The 22,327-nt window shown below is 43.8% G+C and overlaps 1 protein-coding gene across 1 annotated transcript in view; it reads left to right on the forward strand.

Annotated features, from left to right (window-relative positions):
* The window catches only part of PKP1 (plakophilin 1), a 443,197-nt gene that overhangs the window by 50,773 nt on the left and 370,097 nt on the right, over window positions 1-22,327 (forward strand). The window contains exon 2 of the mRNA XM_075850634.1: window positions 7,349-7,452. Coding sequence (XP_075706749.1) covers window positions 7,349-7,452 — 104 coding nt within the window. The remainder of the gene's footprint in view (window positions 1-7,348; window positions 7,453-22,327) is intronic.

The following is a 22,327-nucleotide window of genomic DNA, read 5'->3' on the forward strand; positions in this document are numbered from 1 at the left end:
AGCTTACTGAGTTTTTACTAATTCTTCATCTCAGCAATCGGTGGTGAACCGCCGCATTTCCCTTCCTCCATCCTCGCCCTCTCCATCCTCTAGGGCTGCGTCTGTGGAAAACGACATGCAGTATGATCTGTTTCTGAAAACATGATTAAGAGACTTTTAAATTCGTTGAGAGATTCAATTCAATCGGATTTACGTCAAGTCATCGGGGATTTACGGTTGGATATACAAGCTATTGCCTCAAGGACCGATCAGATGGAAAATAAGTTGGAAGAATTTGTAAAGTCACACAACTCGCTCATTGATGCGAACTCTACATTGGAGGAAGAGGTAACGAGGCTTTCTACTAAAGTTTTTGGCTCTAGAGGATAGAGCCAGACGAAATAATGTCCGAATCAGAGGTATACCTGAGTCGGTCACACCAGATCTCCTCTCTCAATATCTTACGGACCTCATGAGTATCGTTCTGCCGCAAAAATCGGCTCTGAACCTCACCATTGATAGGATTCACAGAATTCCTAAGCCTAAACACATTGCTGCACATCTGCCTAGAGATACGATTGCTCGCATCTTTTTCTTTCATGTGAAAGATGAATTTCTCCGAGGATTGAAAGCTTCCCCCAATTTAAGAGACCGCTTTATTGTCGGCGGCGACCATGCTCAGACGTAAGGAATTTACAATGCTGACAAGAATTCTACGGGATAAAGGCATTTTATACAAGTGGGGCTTTCCTGTAAAGCACATAATCACAAAGAATGGCAGTCAACATGTTTGCCTCTCGCCAGACTCCGCAAAAGATCTTCTGCACTCTTGGGGTCTCATATTATTTCCTCCTTCGAGTCCTCATCATAGGAATCCTTCCAGACCGGAGTTGGTTTTGCCGTTGTGGTCGGACACGAGGAGTAGTCCCAACCGGAGACTCCCAGACTAATGCTGGGGCTTCTACGGTACGCATTGCCCTTCAAGGCTAAGTTATCTCCTGGACGCTACTCCTCCTTTCTACAGTTCTTTGGCTGAACTTTTGTCTCTACATTCTTTTCCCTGAAAGAGGGAAGTTCCTGTCTGGTAAATATGCTGGATTGCATATCGGTATTGGATGTTTTTTCCCTGTTTTTATGGTATTACATTGTGTTGGTTCTATTTTGCTGTGCAACATTCCTAATTTTTTCTGTATGTCATAATGGGTCTCAAAATACTTTCTGTCAATGCCCATGGCTTGAACTCTCCTTTTCAAGTGATCTCTGCTTTGGAAAGAAGCTTTTAAGGGGGGATTCACACGAGCGTGTATTCGGTCCGTGCGGGCCGCGTGGTTTTCACGCGGCACGCATGGACAATACAAGTCTATGGGGCAGTACAGACAGTCCGTGCTTTTTGCGCAGCGTTTGTCTGCTGCGCAAAAAGCGCGACAGGTTCAAAAACTCTGCGTATTTCGCGCATCACGCACCCATTGAAGTCAATGGGTGCGTGAAAATCACGCGCACCACACGGAAGCACTTCCGTGGGACGAGCGTGATTCGCGCAACAGCAGTGAAAAGGATGAATGAAAACCGAAAAGCACCACGTGCTTTTCTGTTTCCGAACATCCAAACGGAGTGTCTTTGCGATGAGCGAAGCGGGACAAGCGTACCGAACTTCACCGGGTTCGGCCAAACTCGTTTTGGCCGATCCCGGCAAAAAAATTATCGGTACGCGACGTCAGGAGATAGTCACTGTCCATGGTGCTGAAAGAGTTAAACTGTTTCAGCACCATGGACAGTGACTTGCGATCCCAAAATACATTAACCTGTAAAAAAAACCGAAGTTCTAACTTACCGATTACTCCTGTCTCCTTCCTGCAGTCCGACCTCCCGGGATGACACTTCAGTTCAAGTGACAGCTCCAGCCAATCACAGGCCAAGCACAGGCTGCAGCCAATCACAGGCTGCAGCGGTCACTTGGACTGCTGCGTCATCCAGGGAGGTGGGGCCCGATGTCAAGAGAGGCGCGTCACCAAGGACGCGTCACCAAGGACGCGTCACCAAGGCAACGGCCGGGAAGTTCTCGGTAAGTAGGAACTTTATCTTTTTTTTTTACAGGTTTTTCGCTGTTGTGTTCGGCATTCACTGTCGAGGGTGCTGAAAGATTTAGCTCTTTCAGCACCTTGGACAGTGACGGGCGTTGACAAGCCTCATCTCTATGATGCCGGCTGCGCGAAAATCACGCAGCCGCGCATCAGACACGCATGACACACGCAGCTGTCAAATGGTTTTTGCGCTCGCAAAACGCTGCGTTGTTTGCGCGCGCAAAAACGCAACGTTCGTGTGAATCTCCCCTAAGTCTAATTGTGATATATTATGAGTTCAGGAGTCACATTTATCTTCCAGGGATTGTCATCTATTCAAAGAAGTTTCCTCATGTTTACTATGCCTCTAAAAGTGAAAAAAAAAGGCGGGTGTAATTATTGCTGTGAAAGAGACGATTGCTTTTAAATGTATATCCGTTTTTTCTGATCCACAGGGTAGATATATAATTTTAGTCTGTGAAATGGATAACCTCACATACACTTTGGTTTCTCTATATGCCCCTAATGTTAGACAATTCCCCTTTATTAAAAAAAAGTAATGTCAAAAGCTAAATCTGTTCAGAAAGGGAGTTTAATGTTGCGTGGAGACTTTAATGTAGTGGTGAATAAGGATATGGACCGTTCTGTTGGGGGTAACAGACTGTCTCCTGACTTGACTTCCTGGGTATTGGAAGAAGAGTTGCGTGACGTTTGGCGTTACCAACATTCATATGAAAAAGATTACACATTTTTTTCTTCCCCGCATAAGATGTATTCTAGGATTGACTTCTTTTTGGTGTATAGGGAGGTGTTATTAAATTCTGTGTCCTCTACTATTGGTTTGATAACCTGGTCAGATCATGCACCAATTAAGCTTACGCTATCTGATCAATACATTGCCCCTCGTAATTCCTCTTGGAGGTTGAACACTTTCCTTTTAAATTCCCCAGCACTCCAAGTCTCTATAGGACAGGCTTTGAAGGAATTTTTTGAGCTTAATGGTACTACGGCCCCTTCCCCGGAGCTCCTCTGGTGTACGCACCAAGCTTTTGTCAGAGGCTTGTTTATTCAAGCCGCTGCTAGAGCAAAACGGGATAGAAACAAAGAGTTTGATTTTCTTATTGGGAATATACGGTCCTTGGAGTCTCAATTAAAACGTATTCCTTCATCTTCCCTGAGAAAAAAATTACGGAACTTTAGGGATAAATTGGGTACCCATCAGCTCTTCTTATAGGAGAAAACGTTGAAAAAACTAAAATGGAACTTTTACGTCCAAGGGGATAGACCAAGTAAAATCTTGGCGAAAAGAGTAAAACATGTGGCAAAATCTAAAATTTCCTGGTTGCGCACTGCAGAGGGGGCAAAGGTGTATGACCCTCAGGAGATCACGGATTCATTTTCGGCATATTAAAGCTCCCTATATAATATTAAAAAGGGTAAACCGCTTCCTGAAGTGACCAAATCCACTGTAAATTCTTTTGTGGAGCAAGTGCACCTTCCAGTTTTATCTGATTTGTAAATTAGTCAATTAAATGCCCCTTTTACGGTTGAGGAAATCAAATTGGTAATTCTTAGATCTAAACAAAATAAATCCCCTGGGCTGGATGGTCTACCGAATGAGTATTACAAAACTTTCGCAGACTCGTTGCTTACATATATGCAGTCTACGTTTATGGGTATTGCGTCTAATCTTGCCCCCCCCCTCCGGAATTGTTACAGGCCAACATAGTTACGCTTCCTAAACCGGGTAAAACCCCAAATTCCCCAGCCAATTTTCGGCCGATATTCCTATTAAATTGTGATATTAAGTTTTATGCTAAACTATTGGCGAATGGGTTAAATTACTGCTTACCGTCTCTAATAGCGCTAGATCAAGTAGAGTTCGTCAAAGGTCGTCAAGCGAGTGACGGTACACGCAGAACTTTAGATCTCATCCAGATAGCTGGAGATTCTAAGACTGCATCTTTTTTTATATCCCTGGATGCCGAAAAGGCATTTGACGGAGTTAATTGGCAATATCTGGAGGGTACTTTGGATAAATTTGGTTTCCATTCCTTTATCAAGACGGCCATACTCTCTCTCTGTATTCCTCTCCATCGACTAGGGTTCTGTCTTCTGGTCTGCTATCTAAATCTATTAGGGTATGTTCACACGCAGAGTCAAAAACATCTCAAAATACGGAGCTGTTTTCAAGAGAAAACAGCTCCTGATTTTCAGACGTTTTTTTTGTGCCACTTGTGATTTTTGCGCGTTTTTTACGGCTGCTTTTTTTTAGCTTTTTTCACTAGTCTATGGAAAACGGCTCCAAAAACATCCCAAGAAGTGTCCTGCGTAAAGAAACACTGCGAAAAACGCTTCTGATTTTTCAGCCGTTTTTTGGGCGTTTACGGCCCGAAAAACGGCAGAAAATAGGCTGTGTGAACATACCCTTACAATTACTAAAGGGACTAGACAGGGTTGTCCTTTATCCCCATTGATATTTACTTTGTGTATGGAACCATTTGCGGAAATGATCCGTAGTTCTGATAATATTTAGGGTATCCGGGTGGGTAGGACGAACCATAAAATAGGACTATATGCGGATGATGTTATATTGATCTGCACTTCTCCCCTTTCTTCATTGACAGAGTTACTTCGTATAATTTCTCGGTTTTCTTAGGTATCTTACTATAAGTTAAATGTTTCTAAAGCCATGATGTTACCATTACATATAGATCCTCAGCTGAAACGCATCTTGTCTACTTTTCATATGGCCTGCGCTGAATCAGGGTTGGTGTACTTGGGGATAAAACTGTATTCTTTGACTCTCATTCTACAGGAAAATTATTCAGATCTTCTTGTGGATATGAGATCAGAATGCGAGAGATTGAATGCTTTTCAATTGTCCTGGATTGCTAGAATCAATTTAGTTAAAATGTTATTTCTTCACAAATACTTGTACTTTTGCAGGACTATTCCGCTGTTGATACCTACTTCTATCTTGTTACAAATTCAGAAATTATTTCACAAATTTATTTGGAACGATAAAAGAGCGAGAGTAGCTAAAAATGTATTGTTTCGCAAGGTCAGGGAGGGGGGTTTGGGAGTCCCGGATGTGACTGCCTACAACATAGCTGCCATCATGGATCAATTGGGTTCGTTATGGAACTCCTCTTCTACGTCTTTATGGTCCCAGTTAGAAAATTATATGTTCCCTCGCTCTTCTTTACAAATTCTGATGGCTGAGACTTATGTGGGGGCGGGGTTGCCTATAGTGACCTTTCAAACCACTTCTGATTCTTTGAAGATTTGGAAGCTAAATGCCTACGCACATCGCTGCGTGCACTTATCGCATGAACTCATACCGTTGCAGGCTTTTCAGTCCATTGTGGCACATGTAGCTATGTTGACCTGGGAGACTCTGGGCATAACAGTCCTTTCTGACCTGAATGAAGGAGGGCAAATGCGGTCTTTTGAGCAGTTAGTGCTGGAGTATGGCTTGACTCATAGCATGTTTTACCAGTATCTTCAGATACGACATATGCTTCAATCAATATCTGTCCCTGTTAAATCTACTAATCTTTCCTCTTATCATACATTTTTGTTTAAATGGCAAGGAGACACTAAAGGTCTTTCCTGTAGTTATGATCTTCTCTTGAATAGGAAGAACTCGGGTAAATCTGCTCACATGCTGAGATGGGAACGAGAGTTGGGAGCTACGTTTTCTATTGAACAATGGTTGAAGTCCTCTAGTTGGATTATTCGACATTTTCAATGTGTTAATCATATAGAACTCTCCCGTAAATTTCATCTTAGATGCTATCTAACTCCGTCCAGATTTGCACATATTTTTACTGCCATTTCTAATAGCTGCTGGCGGGGCTGTGGTTCTCTTGGCTCCACTCCTACATATGTGGTGGTTCTGTTTCACGGTTGGAGTTCTGTGGAAGGAGGTTTTTCGACAACTCTTAGACCTTACAGGTATATCTTTTCCGTATAGCCCGGAATTGGCCATCCTTGATATTGGGTTGGATGAGGTTCTTCCTGACTTTCGAGTCTTAGTGCAACACGTCTTCATTGCCACCAGAATAGCTATTGCCAAATCATGGAAGTCTCCCATCTCTCCTTCCTTGTCAGAAGTGATAGGTAGGGTGAATGTTACCTGTCACCATGAAACCACTCTAATGCAAACTCCCTCTGTTCATAAAAGGAATTTATGTTCTTGGGAGCTATGGGTAAAGTCAAAATATTATGTCTAATGACTTGATATCTTTGTAATTCTAAAAAAAAAATTTCCTTATGTACATGGCACCGCACTGTTTTTTTATGTTTGTGTATGGTTTTTGTGTATTTCTGATGCTATCACATGTGTGTACTGCTTCTCCTTTGGGTCCGTGTCCCTTGGACCGTGATTTGGTTTGTACTGTTGGAAAAAGTTGTAGAATTTCAATAAAAATCTATTGATTTAAAAAAAAGCTGATGGAACAAACGCTGATGGCACACGGAACTGAAATGCGTTAAATACAGGTGTATTAAGTGTGTATTATTACACGGTGCGATTTTTACACGTTTTTTTGCTATGCGGCCAAAAACTGCATAAAAAAAACGCATGCGTTTTTACAGCAAATTGCAAAAGCGTGGCACATCACGGTAAAAACGTGCACGTTTTTCGGTGCAGTTTCAGCGACACGGCAAAAAACACCCTAAACAGATCGCTGATGAGGGTATGTTAACACGGCTTAATTTCCGCCGTAAACGCCCCGAAAAACGGAAGCTGAACACCTCCAAACATCTGCCCATTGAGGAAAAACTGATTTTCGTTCCGATGGGGCATTTTTTTTTTTACTGAGTCGTTTTACGCCTGGATGGTGTCTCTGTTTTTATTTACATTGGATCCCCACCTGGTCTCTATTTTATTTTTTTTATCTACTTGCATTTACTCTTCGGCGACGCTGGCACCTGACGCCCTAGGGAAAACTACACCGGCAGCATCTTTTCTAATTTCTCGCTCTGCAATAGTGTTGTGCCTACACATGCACAACAAGTAAAAGTTGAGCCTTTTATTACCCACGCTCAACTGACAAGACTATTTTTTAAACATGACGTGCTCGCCCTATGTAGCGCCTTTTTTGTTATCATTCTTCTAGCCACCGTATACTGTCACAGTAGGACATACTGATCCTCTTGAATGCATTGTTTGACCATCCTATTGGCCTGTTAATTTACATAGGCCAGGCAGGAAGGGGTTAAAGACTAATGTAATTACTTTTTTATTTTCTGTCATAATCGGTATTCTTTTTGTTGAAATTGTTTGTCTTCTTTCTTAATAGTTGGTTCAACGTACGAGACCCTAGCAGATTCTTACAACATGAATCGCAACACTACAAGCAATCAATATGCAAAATACCAGAGCGGTAGCACATGGGGTTATCAGGTAAGTTTGTGTGAATTTTTATAAACTTTGCTTTGAAATGGGTTATTGACTTGAAGAAAAATGTGACCATGTTGACCTACCCAAATAAATTAAAGTTTATCTTGGCTCTGATAACTTGTTGCAGCGTGATACCGCAAAACAGAAGTCATTAAAAAAGTCAAGTTAAAGTTTCTTCACACTGTGTACATTAATACGTTAATAGTCAAGATAAAGATTGCTACACCCGTACTTTTTTTTTTTTTAAATTTCTTACTTCTATAGAGATCAGATATAAAACTTGTTATAAACCTGAGGGAGGTTTAAAACAAACTTAACCCCTTAAGGACGCAGCCTAGTTTTGGCCTTAAGGCTCAGAGCCCATTTTTCAAATCTGACATATTTCACTTTATGTGGTAATAACGTCGGAATGCTTAAACCTACCCAAGCGATTCTGAGATTGTTTTCTCGTGACACATTGGGCTTCATGTTCGTGGTAAAATTTGGTCGATATATTCAGTGTTTATTGGTGAAAAATTGCAAAATGTAGAGAAAATTTTGAAAAAATTGCATTTTTCAGAATTTAAATGCATCTGCTTGTAAAAAAGACGCTTGTACCACCCAAAATAGTTACTAGTTCACATTTCCCATATGTCTACTTTAGATTGGCATCGTTTTTTGAACATTCTTTTATTTTTCTTGGACGTTACAAGGCTTAGAACATAAACAGCAATTTCTCATATTTTTAAGACAATTTCAAAAGCCTTTTTTTTAAGGTACCTCTTGAGTTCTGAAGTGGCTTTGTGGGGCCTATGTATTAGAAACCCTGATAAAACACCCCATTTTAAAAACTAGACCCCTCAAAGTATTCAAAACAGCAGTTAGAAAGTTTTTTAACCCTTCAGGCATTTCACAGGAATTAAAGCAAAGTGGAGGTGAAATTTGCAAATTTCATTTTTCTTGCTGAATTTCAATTTTATTCATTTTTTTTTCTGTAACACAGAAGGTTTTACCAGAGAAACACTACTAAATATGTATTGTCCAGATTCTGCAGTTTTTAGAAATGTCCCACATGTGGCCCTACTGCGCTCGTGGACTAAAACACAAGCCCTAGAAGCAAAGAAGCACCTAGTGCATTTTGAGTCCTCTTTTTTATTAGAATATATTTTAGGCAGCATGCCAGGTTTGAAGAGGTGTTGAGGTGTCAAAACAGTAGGAATTCCCCAATAGTGACCCCATTTTGGAAACTACACCCCTCAAGGAATTCATTTAGGGTTGTTGTTACCATTTTGACCACACAGTTTTTTCACAGCACCTATTTCAATTGGGCTGTGACATTAAAAAAATGACATTTTTTTCCAATAAGATGTAATTTTTTACCAAAATTTCTTATTTTCACAGGGAACAAAATACTCAATTTTGTTGCCCAATTTCTCCTGAGTGCATCAATACCCCATTTGTGGCAATAAACTGCCGTTTGGGCCCATGTGAGGCCTCAGAAGGGAAGGAGCGCTGTGTGTTCTTTGGAGTACAGATTTTGCTGGTTTGGTTTTCGGGTGCCATGTCGCATTTGCAGAGCCCCAGAGGTATCAAAGCAATGGAAACCCACCAGAAGTGACCCCATTTTGGAAACTACACCCCTCAAGGAATTCATTTATGGGTAATGTGACCATTTAGACTCCATAGTTTCTTCACAGAACTTATTTGAATTGGGCTGGGAATTAAAAAAATATATATTTTTTCCAATATGTCATTTTAGCTCAAAAATTCTTATTTTCACAAGAAATAAAATACTCCATTTTGTTGCCCAATTTGTCCTGAGTGCGGCAATACCCCATTTGTTGTGATAAACTGCCGTTTGGGCCCATGGGAGGGCTCAGAAGGAAAGGACCACCATTTGGCCTACTGGGGATTTTCTAGTGCGAAGTCATGTATGCAGTAGCCCCTGAGGTACCAGTACAGTTGAAACCCGCAAGAAGTGACCCCGTTTTAAAAACTACACCCTTAAGGCATTCATCTAGAGGTGTAGTGAGCATTTTGACCGGAGACCTACACCCCATAAACTGTAATGTGGGTTCTCCCGGGTATGGCAATACCCTACATGTGGCTGTTATCAGCTGCCTGGACACACAGCAGGGCCCAGAGGGGAAAGACGAGGGGGGATAAGCTGTGTGGAGTGCATCAGGGTAAGTAAAATTGGGGTAAATTATAAACCAAGGACTGTATGATGCATCTTAAAACACTTTCATACAGAGTTTTAGTTTTTCGGGACACGTGTCACATTGATATATTGTGTCATCCATTATCGCCCTCTTATAGCAGACTTTGCACCTCTTTTGACTTTTTCCCTTCTTGCCAGTTTGGGGAACTTCTCCTGGAAAGTGTTGCCCTGGTACGATGCGTGTGGGCTCGCTTCCAGAAGTACTGGGTGCCCCCCCTTCTTGGTCCCTAAAGATTAGGTTCTTGATAATCACCTCTTGAAATTCCAGGAAAGTTCCCGTCTGGCCTGCACATTGACGTAGCATGTACGCATTGTACAATGCCATCTGTATGATGTGCCCGGCCAGCTTCTTATACCACACCGCATGGCGCTGTAGGGCTTCAGGGCTTGATCTTACAAGTCCACCCCTCCCATGTACCTATTGTAGTCCAGGATGCAGTCTGGTTTGGGGGTGGCCTTTCCTTCATATATCCTAAACCTGTAGGTATACCCTGATGCACTCTCACAGCTTATACATCTTCACGCCATACCTTGCCCTCTTACCCGGCAGGTACTCGCGGAATTGAACCCTCCCTTTAAAATGTACCAGGGACTCATCGATAGAAATACACTTCTCAGGGGTGTATGCTTGGGAAAACCGGGCACTGGAACGGTCTAATAGGGGTCTCCGTTTATACAAACTGTCAAAACTGGGGTCATCTTGGGGTGGGCACGGCTCATTATCAGTATAATGTAAGAAGCGAAGTATTGCCTCATTTATTTATTGTTTTAGGTTCCAGTTCAGTTCTGAAGTTGCTTTGAGGAGCCCATATATTAGAAACCCCTATCAAATACCCCATTTTAGAAACTAGACCCCTTAAAGTATTCACAACAGCATTTAGAAAGTTTATGAACCCTTTAGGTGTTTCACAAAAATTTTAGAGCAAAGTAGAGGTGAAATTGACATTTTTTTTTTGTCAGAAAATCCTCTTTATACCATTTTTTTTATAACACAAAAGGATTTATCAGTGAAACGCAACTCAATACTTATTGCCCAGATTCTGCAGTTTTGAGAAATATCCCACATGTGGCCCTAGTGCGGTAATGGACTGAAGTGCCGCCCTCCGAAGCAAAGGAGCACTTAGTGGATTTTGAAGCCTCTTTTTTATTAGGCACCATGTCCGGTTTGAAGAGGTCTTGTGGTGCCAAAACATTGGGAACCCCCCAAAAGTGACCCCATTTTGGAAACTAGACCCCTTGAGGAATGCATTGTAGTTTTCTTGGGGTGCATGCGGCTTTTTGATCAGTTTTTATTCTATTTTTAGGAGGCGTGGTGACTAAAAAACAGCAATTGTACTATTGTTTTTTTTTTTCGTTTTTTTTTTACAGCGTTCACCGTGCGCTATAAATGACATTCACTTTATTCTGCGTGGCGATACGATTATGGCGATACCAGATGTTTATAGTTTTTTTTTAATGTCTTATGGGGTCTGCACAATAAAATACGTTTTGTAAACAATCATTCACTTTTTGTGTTACCTTATTCTAAGAGCCAGAACTTTTTTATTTTTCCATCAATAAAGCCGTGCGAGGACTTATTTTTTGCGTAACGAACTGTAGTTTCGATCAGTACCATTTTTAGGTACATGCGACTTTTTGATCTCTTTTTATTCCATTTTTTGGGAGGTGAAGTGACCAAAGAATTGTGATTGTGGTTCGGTTTATTATTTTATTTTACGGCGTTCACCGTGCGGGATAAATAATGAAATAATTTTGTAGTTCAGGCCGTTAAGGACGCGGCGATACCAATTATGTATAGTTTATTTGTTTGTTTATATATTTTTATTAATAATAAAGGACTGATAAGGGAAAAAGGGGGATTTTTACTTTTATTACTTTTATTTTCTTATTTTTACACGTCTTTTTTTAACTTTTTTTTAACTTTATTACTTTGTCCCACTAGGGGACATGAGGGCAGGAGGCCCTGATCGCTATTCTAATACACTGCACTACATGCGTAGTGCAGTGTATTAGAACTGTCAGCTACTCACTGACAGCAAGCATAGTGGGTCCTGACGTTGTCAGGACCCACTAGGCTTCCGTCTATGGCATAGCCGGACGCCATTGTTTGGTGTCCGGTTGCCATAGTCACCATCGCCGGCCGCTATCGCGTAGCAGGCCGGCGATGGCACCTTAACCCCTAAAAAGCCGCGATCTCTATAGAACGCGGCTTTTAAGGGGTTAATCAGCGGGGACACAGCGATCGGTCCCCGCTGTAGGAGCTGTGACAGCTGCTGAACAAGACAGCAGCGTCACAGCTCCTGTATGTGTCGGGAGGACGGCCGAAACGGCCGTTACTCCCGTGACGTACTATTACGTCATGGAGCGCGAACGATACAGCTGCCATGACGTAATAGTACGTCAAGGAGCGGGAAGGGGTTAATGACATTATTTTTCTGATTTCTGTCACATGTAGTTTTGTTATGGAGACCGTTTGTCGATTTTAAAGGATTTTCTACAAACTAAGGCCCCATGCACACGAACGTAAAAATGCCCCTTAATTACGGGCCATAGACTTCTATTAGCCACGGGTACCTTCCCGTTTGCTTATGGGAAGGAGCCCGGGCCATTGAAAAATATGGAACATGTCCTATTTCAGGCCGTACTTACAGCACAGGCAGGCCCATAGAAGTCTATGGGGCTCCCGTAATTACGGGAGCGTTGCTAGGTGACGTCAGGGGATAGTCACTGTCCAGAGTGCTGAAAGAGTTAACTGATCGGCAGTAATTCTTTCAGCACTCGGGACAGTGACTACCGCTGGAGTTAATGGTATTAAAAGTTAACTTACCCAGAACTCCCTGCTTCTTCCGCCAGTCCGGCCTCCCGGGATGACGTTTCATCCCATGTGACCGCTGCAGCCAAACACAGGGCAATCACAGGCTGCAGAGGTCACCTGTACTACCGCGTCATCCAGGGAGGTCGGACTGGATGTCAAAAGAGGGAAGCGTCACCATGACAACGACCGGGGTACTTATGAACTTTTTACTTTCAGTCGTTGCGGAAAATCTGCCCGAAAGGGCTGCCCCTTCTCTCTATCCAGCACAGATAGAGAGAAGGAGCTGCTGGTTAGTGCAGAGAAAACGGGTCCATAAATACGGGTGGAATATGGGTCGAATACGTGTGACAAAGGACCCGTATTTACGGCAGGAAAAAAATCCGTGCGTGAACTGGCTTCATAGTGACAAGTGATTGTGTAAGCATTAGGGTACATTCAGATGTTGCGGTTAAGATATGTCTAAAACCGCACCAAAAATACGCATCTGAAAACCGCATGTATTTTTACAGTTAGTTGGTGCATTTTTAGATACATTTCAGTTTTTTTTTACCACAACCACATCGAACAGATTTTTTGTAGTGCTACTGAGTGATTCTGACTCTTGAGTGACAGCTGCAGTCCACAACATTGCATTCAACTCACTGTATTGATTTGCACTGCAGCTGTAGCTCAATAGTTAAAATCAATCAGTAGCACTACAAATAGTCTAGGTGTGGGGCTGAGTTCACACAGTGTGGATACGCTGTGCGCCGCAGTGAATTCCGGCCAAAAAAAACCGCACCAAACTGGTGTAGTTTTTCGTCTGAGAAGTCCGCTGCGCACCCAGGAGACTGCTGCAGCTTGTGATTGGCTGCAGCGACGGTCACCTGGGATGAAGCGTCATCCCAGGAGGCTGGTCTGCTGACATCACCAAGGCCGGCCACCTGGGATGACGTTTCATCCCATATGACCGCTGTAGCCGACACATGGGATGAAAAGTCATCCCAGGAGGCTGGCCTGGCGGAAGAAACTCAGTCTACGTTTTTTTTTTTTTCTCTGAGTTGTGTTTTTTGCGGCTATGTGTGTGTGTATATGTATGTGTGTGTATATATATATATATATATATATATATATATATACCTTTTATCTCCTTTATTTGTTGTTAACCCCTTCCCGACATTTGTCGTATGGGTACGTCATGGAAAGCTAGTGCTTCCCGCGTTTTGCCGCATCCATACGACAAATGCATGGCACCGGCTCAGAAGCTGAGTCGGTGCCATCATCGCCGGATATCAGCGGTGTATTACAGCTGACATCCGGCTGTAATGGCGGGGACCGAAATTAGCTTCGATCCTTTCCATTAACCCCTTAAATGCATTGGTCAAAAGCAATCGCTGCATTTAAGTTGTTTGCAGCTCATCGGCACCCCAGCCATGGCGACCGGAGGCATAATACTGGCCTCCCGGTCTGCCTAGCACGGAAGCCTTCCAGGCCCTGCCCGGAGGCAGAGCCTGAAAACCCTCCGTAGCCGATTGCAAGATAGCGCCGGTTCAGGAGCTGAGCTGGCGTCCTCAGCGGTGGATGTCATCTGTATGTTACGGCTGACATCCACCTGTAAATCGGCACGAAACGTAGCTAGCTCCGATTGCTAAAAACTACATAGGTAGTGCAATGTATTAGAAAAAAATAAACAGACAGTTGGACCTTCAAATCCCCAAGTGGGACTTGAAAAAAAGTGTAAAAAAACCCCCCCCCAAAAACCTTTAAAACATATAAAAGTTCTAAGTAATAAAATAAAACGCAATCGCTCTTTAACCTTATCAAGTCTTTTTATTATTGAAAAAAATAAAATAAACCATACATATTTGGTATCGCTGCGACCGTAACAGCCTGTATTCGAGAGAAATTAATTTACAAATGCTGGGGTTCCTTTTTTTCTTTATTTATTTAGAAACTGGGCAATAAATATTGACATGCATTTCTCTGGTAAAACGGTGTGTTACAAAAAAAAAAAATGGATCAAAAATGAATTTCTGCAAAAAAAAAAGTGTACATTTTACCTCTACATTGCTTTCATTCCTGTGAAAAGTCTAAGGCCCCATGCACACAAATGTGCTTTTGTGGCCGCAATTCCCCCCGAAAATCCACGGGAGAATTGCGGCCCCATTCATTTCAATGGGCCCATGCACACGACCGTGGTTTCCACGGTCCGTTCATGACCCAGGAGCCGTGTCTTACTACGGCCGTTTTCTGCGGTCCAGGCCGTTCACATGGCTATGATTGTGTGCATGAGGGCTAAGGGGTTAAGAAATTTTCTAAATGCTTTTTTGAATACTTTGAGGGGTGAAGTTTTTAAAGTGGCGTGACTTATTGAGGGTTTATAATATATAAGGCCATCAAAGCCACTTCACACCTAAACTGGCCCCTGTAAAAATAGTCATTTGAAATTTTATTGAAAATGTGAGAAATTGCTGCTAAAGTTGTTAGCCTTGTAACGTCCTAGAAAAATAAAAAGATGTTCAAAAAACGATGCCAATCTAAAGTAGACATATGGGGGATGTTAATTAGCAACAATATGTGTAATATAATTGCCTGTCTTACAAATTTAGAAAAATTCTAATTTTCGCAATTTTTCACTAAATTTTGGTGTTTTTCCACAATTAAATACTGAATCTATTGCGCAAATTTTGCCAGTAACATAAAGTCCAATGTGTCACGAGAAAATAATCTCAGATTCACTCAAAGGTAAAAGTTATTACCACATAAATTTAAACGTGTCAGATTTGAAAAATGAGGCTCTGTCAGGAAGATCAAAAGTGGCCAAAGAGGGAAGGGGTTAAAGCAGACCGTTTTATTTGTTCTTATGCCAGATGACAGTGGGGTGCTAAGGAATTTATCCAAATTTTGGGAGTTCTTCTCTTTCTGGGATTCTGGTAGAGAGTTTATCTTCCCCCATATAAAAACTCTGCAACTTTGTGCAGCTCAGCAGCAGTGGAAAAGTTCAGCAGCCGTGGCAGAACTCTGCAACAATGAAGAGACTCAACACGGAAGGAGGAACTCTGCAGCCTTGGAGGGTCTCAACAACCGTGAAGGCGCTCACCGACAATGAAGGCACACAGCAGAGGTGAAAGCACATAGCAGCACTGGAGGTACTCTGCAGCACTGGAGGTACTCTGCAGCACTGGAGGTACTCTGCAGCACTGGAGGTTCTCTGCAGCACTGGAGGTTCTCTGCAGCACTGGAGGTTCTCTGCAGCACTGGAGGTTCTCTGCAGCACTGGAGGAACTCTGCAGCACTGGAGGAACTCTGCAGCACTGGAGGAACTCTGCAGCACTGGAGGAACTCTGCAGCACTGGAGGAACTCTGCAGCACTGGAGGAACTCTGCAGCACTGGAGGAACTCTGCAGCAATGGAGGAACTCTGCAGCAATGGAGGAACCCTGCAGCAATGGAGGAACCCAACAGCAATGGAGGCGCTCAGCAGCAATGGAGAAAAAGATTTGCAATAAAGGAACCTGGCAACAATGAAAAAAAAACAAAACGGACATGGAGAAACTCAATAGCAATAGAGGATCTCAGCAAATGGATGGCCCCCAATTGTGAATAAATAAGTAAAGAACCGGCAGCAATGGAGGTGCTCAGCAGCCGTGGAGGACCTCACCAACGGTAGAGTATCTCAACAGTAATGGAGGAGATCAGCAGCCATAGAGGACATCAACACCAACCCAGCAACAATGGAGAACCTCTGCAGTGGGGGAAGAGCTCTGCAGCAACGGAGGGACTCTGCAGCAAATTAAAAAAAACAGCATCAAATGAAAGGAACCAGCAGCAATGGAGGTGCTCTGCAGCAATGAAGGAATTCTACAGCACTGGAGGAGTTCAGCAGCAATGGAGGCACACAATGAGTGTTGAATGAATGCAGTACAATGAGATTAGCATAACAAACACTTGAAGTATGTTCACACGCAGTGGTTTGAGACGTAATTCGGGCGTTCTATGCCTCGAATTACGCCTGAAAAAACGCCCCTAATACACCTACAAACATCTGCCCATTGCTTTCAAGGGGAATTACGATGTTCTGTTCCCACGAGTCTTAATTTTACGCGTTGCTGTCAAAATACGGCGCTTAAAACGACGGCTCATCAAAAGAAGTGCAGGACCCTTCTTGGGACGTTTTTGGAGCCATTTTTCATTGACTCCATTGAAATACAGCTCAAAAAACGAGGCGAAAAAAGCGAGTTGCTAAAAAAAAACGTCTGAAAATCAGGAGCTGTTTTCGTCTGAAAACAGCTCTGTATTTTCAGACGTTTCTGGTCACTGCATGTGAACATACCCTTAGGGATCTTAAGCAAACACCGCAGTTAATAAGGCAGCAGGTAGATGTCAGTAGTGTCCCACTTGGCATACACTTCCAGCCCCATCAAACAGCCACCAGATTCCCACAACTAGCTTGCTGGTGCGTACTGAGTCCTGCTGAACCTCACCGCATACCTGCAGCAAACACCATGCTGTGAGGAGGGGAGAGACGAGAGAGAGAGCTCATGGAACACGCCTGATCACCCATCTGAACAAACAGTAAGAATTGACATACATAGGGGGTTAAACATACCTCCTAACCGTCCCGGATCCGGCGGGACAGTCGCGGTTTTTCACCGCTGTTCTGGCGGTCTGAGCAATGTCCTGCCCTCCCCTGGACCCTCCCTGTTGCCAGCCATACCCCCTTCAACGACTCTGCCTGCACAGCAGTCTGCCTGGAGTAAGGGAACAGAGTGCAGCAGACACACCGAAGCGGAACACTGGAGAGGAGAAGAACGAAGCCACAGGACATTGGTAACTGGTGAGTACACAGTTTAAACAATTTAGTGCCTGGGAACACTAGCATGTCTAAAATCATAAAATAAATTACTATATCCATATAGTTTTTAGTCTGGAGATCTGCAGTGAGAATATGCTCTTGTTACTTCAAGGAGGAGCTGGGCGTGATTTGATGTGCCGAGATAGGGGGCATGGCTTAAAAATGTCCCTCTTTTCAAGATTCAAAAGTTGGGAGGTATGGGTTAAAGTCAATTGACTGCCGAATAGAAGACATGGTTAATTAGCAGCACATGTAAACAATTATGCAATTACTAGAAACCCATATTAAGGCCTTATTCACACGGACGTGTCCGTTTTGCACGCGCAAAAAGCGCTGCGTTTTGCGCGCGCAAAAGGTCCGTGTGGCATCCGCATATGGTGCGTGGCTGCGTGATTTTCGTGCAGCCGGCATCATTATGACACTCTGTATGTATGTTTACATACCACGTGCTTTTCGGTTTTCATTCATTCTTTTTACTACTGTTGTGCGAATAACGCGCGGCACCCGGAAGTGCTTCCATGTGCCGTGCGCGAATTGCACGCACCCATTGACTTCAATGGGTGCGTGCTGCGCGAAAACACTGGCAAGTATAGGACATGTCGTGAGTTTTACGCAGCGCACCTACGCTGCGTGAAATTCACTGACAGTCTGAACGGCCCCATTCACTAACATAGGTCCGTGCGACACGTGTGAAAATCACGCGCATATCGCGGACGTATAACACGTTCGTGTGAATAAGGCCTAAGGCTCCAGCAGGAGTATTAAGTTGCATAGTTAAGCGGTAGACACTTTTGGGAGGGAATATTGTGCTCCCTACGGACTCAGACCTTATTCACACGAACGTGTTTAACGTCCATGATATGCGCGTGAAAATCACGCGCGTCGCATAGACCTATGTTAATGGGGACGTTCAGACAGTCCGTGATTTTCACGCGGCGTATGTCCGCTTCGGAATACTCACGACATGTCCTATACTTGGCCGTTTTTCGCGCATCTCGCACCCATTGAAGTCAATGGGTGTGTGAAAATCACGCGCAGCACACGGAAGCACTTCCGTGTGTCGCACGTGATTCGTGCAACAGTAGATAAAGAAATGAAGGAAAAAATAAAAGCACTTCCTTAATTTCTTTTTCTATACATCAAAACTGCGTGTCATAAGGATGGCATATGCGTGAAAATCACGCAGCCACGCACCATTCACTGATGACACAAGGAACTGCAACGTGCAAAAAATGCAGCGTTTTTTGTTTGCGCAAAACGCACACGTTCGTGTGAATAAAGCCTCAAGGAAATTACAATTTCAAGTACAGATGTAACCATCTTACTTGACTTGTAACACATTAAATACACAGTTTCAAAAAACTTTAACTTGACTTTTTTTTTATGGCTTTTCAGTGGCTTTTGTTCTGTGATATCACGCTGCAACAAGCTATCAGAGTCAGGGCTTATTCAGTCGAACGGGATATACGTCCGTGCAACGCGCGTGATTTCGTGGCACGGACCTATATTAGTCTATGGGGCCGTGCAGACATGTGCATGATTTTTACGCAGCGTTGGTCCGCTGCGCAAATGTCACGACATGTCCGTTCTTTGAGCGTTTTTCGACCATCACGCACCCATTGAAGTCAATGGGTGCGTGAAAACCACGCAGGCCACACGGAAACATTTCCGTGCGAACAGCGTGATTCACGCAACAGCTGTCAAAAGGATGAATGAAAACAGAAAAGCACCACGTGCTTTTCTGTTTACATACATCCAAATGGAGTGTCATAATGATGGCGGCTGCGCGAAAACCATGCAGCCGCGCATCAAATGATGCTGTCAAGTGCCTTTTGCGCAGGCAAAACGCTGCGTTTTTTGCGTGCGCAAAAGGCACACGCTCGTGTGAATCCAGCCTCAAGATAAAGATAGCTAAATCCGTACGTAAATTTTCTACTTCCTGTTCGTCCTACAGCAGCACACACATAGGGGACTTTCAAAGCAATATTCAGGGGTGGGAATATGTGTTTGCCATTTTTAGAACTGAATCAACAAAGGCTGAACACTCTTCTGATAACTAATCTAGACCGTAACGTTTCACAGAGGTTAAAGATGAGGACCACGTTACAGCTTTGCATATTTGATCCAAAGACACATACGACTTTTCTCCCCATGAGGCTGCTGACAATCTTGTGGAATGGGCTCTAATGACGAATCTTGGCCTTCTAAGAAATAGCATTCTTTAACCCAGGGGTCTCAAACTCGGCCGGGGAAGTGGGCTGCATATAGAAAAAATGGGAAGTTGACGGGCCGCATTACTTTCAAATTTGATACAATACAAAATCATTGTTAATCAATTAGTTATTTTTACTACTAGAACATTATATTACTAGAATAATAATACTACATTACTATAATAATAGCGCTAGGTTTAAAATTTGAGATATTTCTCCACGTGCTTATTTCAACAATCCAGCTTTCCAGTTTGTGTCGCTAAATGCAGTCCGGCGGCTCAGTTAGCACACATGTCAAGATTGGGCAGCCCCTTTTTAGGTAGTGCTGCAGTGCCCTCTGTGGATGCTGCCGCAGTGCCCTCTGTGGATGCTGCCGCAGTGCCCTCTGTGGATAATGCAACACACCCCTAGATAAGGCCACAGTGCCCTCTGTAGATAAGGCCACAGTGCCCTCTGTAGATAAGGCTACAGTGCCCTCTGTAGATAAGGCGACACACCCCTAGATAATGCTAGTGTCCTCTTCAGATACTGCCACACACCCACTTTTAGAGGCTGCCACAGTGCCCTCTGTAGAGGCTGCCACAGTGCCCTCTGTAGAGGCTGCCACAGTGCCCTCTGTAGAGGCTGCCACAGTGCCCTCTGTAGAGGCTGCCCCAGTGATGTCAGGGGCTTGCCCAGAGCTGGAGTCCCGGAGCAGAGCCGCTTCTGGCACTCTGCCTGGGATTCCATCTCTGCTCCTGACATCACTGTCCATATATGGACAGAGATGTCAGGGGCAACCCCAGAGCTGGAGTCCCAGGCATAGCGCTAGTAGGCTCTTCCTGGGACTCCAGCTGTGCTCCTGACATCACTGGGACTCCTGCTCTGGGGAAGCCCCTGACATTATTGTCGATGTATGGACAGCGATATCAGAGGCTTCCCCAGAGTCCCGGAGCAGAGCCGATAATAGCTCTCTGCCCGGGACTCCGCTCTGGGGAAGACCCTGACACACTGTCCATATATGGGCAGCGATGTCAGGGAATTCCACAGAGTCCCGGAGCAGAGCCGACACCAGCGCTCTGCTCGGGACTCCGGCTCTGGTGAAGCCCCAGACATCGCTGTTCATATGTGGACAGCGAAGTCAGGGAATTCCACAGAGTCCAGGAGCAGAGCCGACACCAGCGCTCTGCTCCGCTCTGGGCAAGACCCTGACACACTGTCCATATATGGGCAGCGATGTCAGGGAATTCCACAGAGTCTCGGAGCAGACCCTGTACTAGCGCTCTGCCCAGGACTCCGGCTCTGGGGAAGCCCCAGACATCACTGTTCATATGTGGACAGCGATGTCAGGGAATTTCAGAGTCTCGGAGAAGAGCCGATACTAGCGGCTCTGTGACACGCGGGCCGCAGATGACGAGCCGCGTGCTTGAGGCCCCTGCTTTAACCCCTTCCCTGCAAAATCACGTACAGTTACGTGATGGGAACATGATAGCTGGGTTGCCGTTGGCTGCAAAGGCGATCGGAGGCCTAATACCTTCCAGTCTGCCAGCAGCGAAAGCCTCCTATGCCCCGCTCGTCGGCGGGGCTTAAAAGGCTTCCTGTACCATCGGCAAGATAGCGCTGGCTCAGCTTCCAGCTCAGAAGCTGAGCCGGCGTCTGTCCGCTGTATGTTACAGCGAACATCCCACTGTAAAGGCAGGAGCCGGAGCTAGCTCCGATTCCTGCCATTAGCCCCTTAAATCCAGCGATCCAATGCAATCGCTGCATCTTAGCGGTATGTAGTAAATCTGCATCCTGCCATGCGATGGCAAGTCTGGCAACTGCTACTATCGCGACAGGAGGCCTAACAATGGCTTCCTGTCTGCCATTACGGAAGCCGATCAGGCCCTGTCCGGAGGCGGAGCCTTATCGGCTTGCTGTCAGTGAACAGTTGACAGGTCTAATACATTGCACTACATAGGCAGTGCAATGTATTAGAACATCAAGTCCCTTAGTGGGACTAAAGAAAAGTAAAAAAAGTAAAAATAAAAGTTGTAAAAAAAAACTAAAACACGATCGCCCTTTTTCCCTTATCAAGTCATTTATTATTGAAAAAAACAATAAAGCCATACATATTTGGTATCGCTGCGACCGTTACAACTTGAACTATAAAAATATTATGTTATTTATCCCGCTCAGTGAACGCCGTAAAAAAAAAAACTAAAAAATACTGCCATAATTCCTGTTTTTTTAGTCCCTTTGTCTTCCAAAAATTGAAATAAAAAGTGATCAAAAAGTTGCATGTATCCAAAAATGGTACCTACAAAAACTATAACTTTGTCTCACAAAAAACCCAGCCCTCATACAGTTCCATCGACAATTTTTTTTAAAAGTTATGGCTCTCAACTTGGCGACAGAAAAAATACATTCTCTTTACTAAAGTAATTTTATTGTGCAAAAAAGTTGTAAATCATAAAAGAGTGCCATAAATTAGGCATCGCCGGAATCGGACTGACCCGCAGAATAAAGGTAACATGTAATTTATGATGCGTGGTGAACTTTGTATAAAAAACGAAAAAAAATATGCCAGAATTTCTGTTTTTTGGTCACCTTGCCTCGCAAAAAAAAAAAAAAAAGGATAACAAGTGATCAAAAAGTCGCATGTACCCCAAAATGGTACCAATAAAAACTACAGCTCATCTCGCAAAAATACAGCCCTCATGTCACTACGTCTATGAAAAAATAAAATTAGTTGATTCTCCAGTAAGTCAGGAAAGAAAAAATATGTAGTTGTGCAGGCCCGAGGGGAGCATTTCTTCTGTTTCAAGTGGTGAATTATCAAGGCCCCTAAAATTATGG

The sequence above is a fragment of the Rhinoderma darwinii genome, chromosome 2 (genome assembly GCF_050947455.1).
Source record: "Rhinoderma darwinii isolate aRhiDar2 chromosome 2, aRhiDar2.hap1, whole genome shotgun sequence".
NCBI classification, from domain to species: Eukaryota; Metazoa; Chordata; class Amphibia; order Anura; family Rhinodermatidae; genus Rhinoderma; species Rhinoderma darwinii.